This window comes from Cynoglossus semilaevis, chromosome 7, assembly GCF_000523025.1.
Source record: "Cynoglossus semilaevis isolate Cse_v1.0 chromosome 7, Cse_v1.0, whole genome shotgun sequence".
In the NCBI taxonomy this organism is placed as follows: domain Eukaryota; kingdom Metazoa; phylum Chordata; class Actinopteri; order Pleuronectiformes; family Cynoglossidae; genus Cynoglossus; species Cynoglossus semilaevis.
Window position 1 is genome coordinate 13,319,449 of NC_024313.1, and position 6,465 is coordinate 13,325,913.

The window sequence follows — 6,465 nt, forward strand, 5'->3', positions numbered from 1 at the left end:
CCACCTGCTGCTGAGCCCTCCCCCCCAACCCCCCCCCATGGACGCCCCCTGTCTGCCACTCCTTATGTAACAGTGTGTTTCTGGTTAACCCTTAACCAGGATTGACTCACCACCAACACTAACACCCCCTCCTCACCCTCCTCACCCCCGATAATCTGTGCAGCACTCAGGCCATTATCAGAGATTTGAGCTGTTAATCTGAGTTAATCCTGGTAAAAACACAGATGTACGTTTGTATGATGATGATGTCAAACTCTGCCTTCATCATCATCATCATCATCATCGTTTTAGTCCATGTGTGGAGAAGGTCAACGACCTCATATTTAACCACAGACACCGTCCGACCATCACTGGCTCTGATCTTTATTAGCTCCAGCCGTGGCCACGCCCCCTTTTACAGCTCTGACCAGTAGAACGACAGCTGTTCCTCACCTACTGTACCAACGTCTTCACCTGCAGAACCACCTGGTGTTGGTAACCATGGAGTCACATCACCATGACAACAGAAGACAGACTGAGTCTCTGTCCGATCATTTCTTCTTCTTCTTCTTCTTCTTCTTAGCTGTGTGACAGGGGGCGCTGCAGCACAGTGTCCACTCAGAACAAATTGTGTTACAGTAAGTAACAAAATGCGCCCCCCCCCCCAACCTCAGCAGTTGGACATCATCTGTTCAGATTTACTGCAGTGTCACAGACTGACCACAGGAGGCAGCAGAGGACCAGCAGCAGCGGATGTTTTCCGTAGAATCTTCTTTTTCAGTCAGAAAGGTTCACGTGAACATTTCTTCTAAAGTTACAGTGGACTTGACTCGACTCAGTCGTCCCTGGGTCTACGCCCCCTGGAGGACAGAAGGACAAACGACAATAAGGACCTGTACCTTCTGATCCACGATGGAGCAGACCAGTTCTCTGACAGCAGACAGGGTCTGGTCCCCGGGGTCAAGGTTCACCGGTTCCCTGGTGAGTCCGATCTGCAGCAGGAAGGAGACGCCGTGGACGGAACCACAGGAACCGATGGGACTGGGCAGCGGGCTGCCATTGGACGCACGGCTGCCGAGGGCGACGGGGGGGCCGGGCCTGGGCGGGGCCGATTGACGAGGAAGCGTGGGGAAAGACTGGGAGGGGCCCAGTGGTGGAGGTGGGGGTGGGGGTGGGAGGCGGTCGTGGGGGGGCATCAGTAAAGATGGGAAACAAACATTTAAAAAAGAAAGGGTTAAATTTTCAGAAAAGTGTTTCCTGTCGTCGTCTTCGTCTCAAGTCACGTTTTTCATCACGTGGCTCCAGGAAAGAACGCTGAGGTGAAGCTCTTCAGCTGTGCTCCTGTCGAGGGCAGTCTTTATCTGGTAAAAACAAAAACAGGTCATCAAAGACCGACCCAGACCGACCTGACAGACCGACCTGACAGTCGTCAGACCACAGCACTGAGGAAAAACAGTTTAAAATGGACTGACGTCTGTTCTATTGTTTCATTTTCTGTAAAAATAAAAAGATAAAAAGTTCATATTTAAACAGATGTGTCGTCTTTTTTATCTAAAAACAATGAAAAAAAATCTATAATCCTAAAATAAAGAATTCATTTTTAAAATAATTCAATCAACTTGAATCATCGGAGTCAGAATTTGAGGAAAAATACATTTCTTAAAACTTATTTTAAACGCGTCCGATTCAAACACACACACACACACACACACACACACACACTCAACTCACTCGGGGCGGATGTTCCGTTTCCATCTCGGCTCAGAACCAGAACATGAAGAACCCATGGATCCAGCAGCGGCTCCTGTCACCGGACCACAGCCGGGCTCAGCGGCTCTGACGGTGCGGAGCTGCGGCTCCACAGGTGGAGGTGGAGGTGGAGGTGGAGAACTTGACGTTCTTTATTTTCTACTCCAGCAGCAGCAGTGACAGCAGCAGCAGTGACAGCAGCAGCAGCAGAGGAGAACAGAGGTCTCACTCTGTTCTCTCCACCCCCTACAGGAGAGACAGGAACTACAACTGACAGGAAATATTAAAGGAATAACTTTGGTTGGAGACCGAAGAGCTGTCTGGACCTAGAGCGCCCCCTACACTACCATGAAGCAGGAAAAGGTCACTGAGATTTTATGAAAGTCACCGTCCACTGCTGCCTCATGTGGTCATTTTGTGTCCCTGACGTCCATCTGAATAAAGTATTTTAAAGAGGAAAATGATCGACCAATCGATGATCGATCAGTGGGAGGCAGCCGTGGACCAACACTGACAGACTGACAGAGTGACCACTGACAGACTGACAGAGTGACAGACTGACAGACTGACAGACTGACAGAGTGACAGAGTGACCACTGACAGAGTGACCCCTCTGTCTGATAAACGATCTTTGTCCGTATTTGTTACACCAGTCTGCTGCGCCACCCTGTGGTTAAAACTATCCCATCAGCCTTGTTAGTTTATTATTGATATTGTTATATAAATTATATCATTTTATAAATATCTGACTGGTTGGATTCACCTGCAGTTTTACACATTTATTTCATTTTAGATTAATGTCTAACTACCGTGGTTGGACTACGATCATGCTATCATGCTATCATGCTATCATGCTATCACACTGTTTCTGGCTGTTTCTAAAGATATCCTGTGACAATTTTTTAAAGTACTTAAAAGTTTAAATTACTTTTTTTATTTATTTCCTACAGAATTCTTGAAACAAACTCAGATTTTCTCTGCATAAAAATCTAACTTTCTTTTTTAAAGTCGGGAATATATCGATGTTCTTGCAATGATGTGGTTAAATTCTAAATTCTATCAAAAAAGTACCGTAGAATTCTATGATCGACCATCGAACATTCTTTCTTCTTAGTTTTTCATTAATTATTTTCATTTATTTAATTCGTATGTAGAGGCAACATCTTTGGTTAAAAATATACAAATAAACATAAACAAGAAATGTTTTTAAAGCACGTTAACGTAAAAAATGTTTTTTATGTCTCTGGTCCTTGAACGTAGCACGGAAATGCTGTGGTTTGATTGGAGAGAGTGAGCACATGTGGGCGTGGTCAGAAGAGCGGAAAACTGACACCACTCTTCTCCAAACTCGTGCTGCCAGTAAACTTCAGTCAGAGTCAGGGAGCAGGCGGAGGAGAGAAGAAGAAGAAGAAAAAGAAAAAGAAGAAGAAGAAGAAGAAGACGAAGAAGAGGAAGACGAAGAAGAAGAAGAAGGAGAAGGAGAAGAAGGAGAGGAAGAAGAAGAAGGAGAAGAAGACGAAGAAGAAGGAGAAGAAGAAGACGAAAGTGTCAGACGTAAACATGACAGTTTGACGGAATTAAACTTTAAATCGGAACTGGACCAAACCAGACAGAACTCCGACCAGAACCAGTGGAATATTTTTTGGAGAAACGATGGAGTCTGTCGTCAAATGGAGCTCACAACAAGTGGTGGACTGGATGAGAGGTGAGTAGGGGGCGCTGTTTCGTTCGCAGCTAACGGTTCTCTGGGCGTCGAGTAGTGATAATAAAGCCCACGTTTTATTTTAAAAACTGTGAATTAACTTTTCAACATGTTTGTATTTTATTCTCCTTAGTTCGAATCATCAAGTATTTCAGGTTATTAAAGAACAATTTCAAATGTTTCTGATTCACTTTAAATTAATTTAATTTGATTCTCTGGGAAGAAAAGTTCAACTTTATGGATAATATGAGGATCAATATAAATAAATCGATCTTTGAACAGTTTTAAATGTGTATTTTTACATTATAACCAGAAAACTAGTTGTTCATTTTTTCCCAGAATTCTCAGAACAGTAGAAAAAACGTTTTTTTTTTTAAAGAAACATGTTGTAGACGGTCCCTAAAGCTGCTGCCAACCCTGATGTTGGTCCACAGCTCTGTGTGTGTGTGTGTGTGTGTGTGTGTGTGTGTGTGTGTGACTCCAGCAGCACAGACAATACAGATGTGGCAACAACAGGAGCAGCTCCTCCCTGAGCCTCCCCTCCTGCTGTGACAAAGGTCAAAGGTCGACCAGGTCTCAGCTGTCACTAAAGCACATCTGTGGTTCCAGCAAAACTGTACTAGGGACAAACAAGTACGGGGTGTGTGTGATGAACAGTCCCTCAGGTTGACAGCCCCCCCCAGCGTTGGCGTCATCATTAACCTCTGACCTGAACTCATCTCAGCCCCTGGGAGGTGGTGCTAACTGTGGACCATGAGGCCCACATCGTGGCCCACATCGTGGCCCACATCGTGGACCGGTCAGAGAGGCTGGTCTTCCCACAGGACAGAAGGACTCAGCAGAGGTGTGATGGTTATTACTGTAGATTAGCATTAGCATTAGCATTAGCCGAGGGCAGACGTTCCAGGTCAGGTCAGGTCAGGTCAGCTGGTGTCAGCTGGTGTCAGCTGGTGTCGTTGACGTCACGTGTGACTCTGGTTCAGATCTGTGCCAGGACATGTGACTCTGGTTCAGATCTGTGCCAGGTGTCAGCGTGTTCACACAGGTCCACATACCAGGGTTTCTCCTCTGACAGGAGCTGACGCTCGGTGACATCTGCTGGCTGACACTGAAACACCTGAAATATGAATTCACCTCCTTCCTTTCTGCCTCGCTTTCTAACACCGACTCCCCGTCACACAGGAGTGACCACGGGTTGAACGACGTCTGTGTTTTAGGAGGTTTGAAAAGTAGCTCGTAAATAAAGTTTCTTACGGAGGCAGTGGAGCCAGACTGGTTCCAGGATCAGGGTGGAGGCTGTGAACAGAGAGTGAGGCGGTGACACTTCTGTTTGAACAAGAGTGGAGCAGCAGAGGAGCAGCTCCAAGAACCAATCTGGAACCACGGGTTTAGACTCTTTAGTGAAAGATCAGAGATTTTAGTTCAGACCAAAGTCAGTCACGTCGTGTCTTAACCCTGACTTTGACCCTTTGTCACTCGTCTTAATCTGGATCTGTTCCTGCTGGACTCACACTGACAGGATGCACTTGGACTTCAGGAACCAGCCAGACCTGGTCTCTGTAGCTTGGCTGCTGAAGGCGGAGTTGAGTGTGAAGTGGGAGGAGTCAGACCTGCTGTTGTCCAACAGGCAGAGTGAGAAGTTATTGAATTTGAAGAACAGATCGATGAGGCCAGTCTGTCCTGGTCCAGTCTGTCCTGGTCCAGTCTGTCCTGGTCCAGTCTGTCCTGGTCCAGTCTGTCCTGGTCCAGTCTGTCCTGGTCGGTCCAGTCTCTGTCCTGGTCCAGTCTGTCCTGGTCCAGTCTGTCCTGGTCCAGTCCTGTCAGGTGGGGTCATGGAAGCGTGCGACCGCTGCTGCCTCAGCGTTGGTCTTATCAGAGGAATGGACACAAGGGGGCGGCGTCAGTCACAGGAAATGGACCGCTTCCTTTCACCAAGGTCCACTTCCTGTCGTAACTCTGTTGAAGAGAAACTTTGATGAAGAGCCAGGGTTTTCAGGGACGGGTTACATCAGAGTCACGTGGTACCACAGGATCAGTACCACAGGATCGGTACCACAGGATCGGTATTCTGTTCTGTTGACTTTAGGAAATCCTTTTTCCTCTTCACCAGAGTTAGAGTTTGGCCTGACTGACCTGGGGGGGGGGCTCCTCTGACTGCTGACTGCTCCTCTGCTCCTTTCCCCTCCACCCTCTTCCTGTTGTGATGGAGTCAAGGGTAAATATGGTCTTTTGTTGGAACTGATGAAGATGATGATAATGGATTGGTCCAGTCCAGCCCATTCCAGCCCAGTCCAGTCCCGCCCAGTCCAGCCCAGTCCAGCCCAGCCCCGTCCAGTCCAGCCCAGGCCAGCCCAGTCCAGCCCAGTCAGTCCAGTCCACGTTCACTGTATTCTGTGATTGAACTGGAGCTGTGGCCAGTAGGAACCTCCTACTGATGAAGAGTAGGAGGAGGAGGAGGGGGGGGAGGGGGGGTATTAGCCTCTGCTCCTCTGCTCCTTTCCCCCCCACCCTCTTCCTGTTGGGATGGAGTCAAGGGTAAATATGGTCTTTTGTTGGAACTGATGAAGATGATGATAATGGATTGGTCCAGTCCAGTCCAGTCCTGTCCAGTCCGGCCCAGTCCAGTCCAGGCCAGCCCAGTCCAGCCCAGCCCCGTCCAGTCCAGCCCAGACCAGCCCCGTCCAGTCCAGCCCATTCCAGCCCAGTCCAGGCCAGCCCAGTCCAGCCCAGCCCCGTCCAGTCCAGCCCATTCCAGCCCAGTCCAGCCCAGTCAGTCCAGTCCACAGTCACTGTAGTCTGTAATTGAACTGGAGCTGTGACCAGTAGGAACCTCCTACTGATGAAGAGTAGGAGGAGGAGGAGTGACACCTTCACTGACACTGGGACATCACAGCTGTCCTCCTCCTCCTCCTCCCTCATGGTCTCCTCCTGTTGTTGTTGGGGGAGGAGCAGCAGGAGTGTCACCCCAGGCCATCTGTCCCCCCCTCCTCCCCCCCCCCCGCGCCCCTGCCTCCCCGGGGGGGGGGGGGGAGCAC

At 48.7% G+C, this 6,465-nt stretch overlaps 2 protein-coding genes across 5 annotated transcripts in view; one reads left to right on the forward strand and one right to left on the reverse strand.

Moving 5' to 3' along the window:
- The window catches only part of LOC103381322 (serine/threonine-protein kinase D3), an 11,318-nt gene extending 9,379 nt beyond the window's left edge, over positions 1-1,939 (reverse strand). For 2 of the 3 annotated variants that reach the window (XM_025056746.1, XM_025056747.1), the window contains exons 1-2: positions 1,711-1,938; positions 879-1,340 (exon numbers count right to left, since the gene is read on the reverse strand). In XM_025056746.1, coding sequence (XP_024912514.1) covers positions 879-1,175 — 297 coding nt within the window. In that variant the 5' untranslated portion in view covers positions 1,176-1,340; positions 1,711-1,938. Of the gene's footprint in view, positions 1-878; positions 1,341-1,710 lie in introns of all 3 variants that reach the window. The other variant, XM_025056745.1, reaches the window with a different exon arrangement.
- Positions 1,940-3,239: 1,300 nt separating this feature from the next.
- Positions 3,240-6,465, forward strand: part of LOC103381323 (connector enhancer of kinase suppressor of ras 3-like) — a 9,680-nt gene continuing 6,454 nt past the window's right edge. For both annotated transcript variants that reach the window (XM_025056759.1, XM_025056760.1), the window contains exon 1: positions 3,240-3,433. In XM_025056759.1, coding sequence (XP_024912527.1) covers positions 3,382-3,433 — 52 coding nt within the window. In that variant the 5' untranslated portion in view covers positions 3,240-3,381. The remainder of the gene's footprint in view (positions 3,434-6,465) is intronic.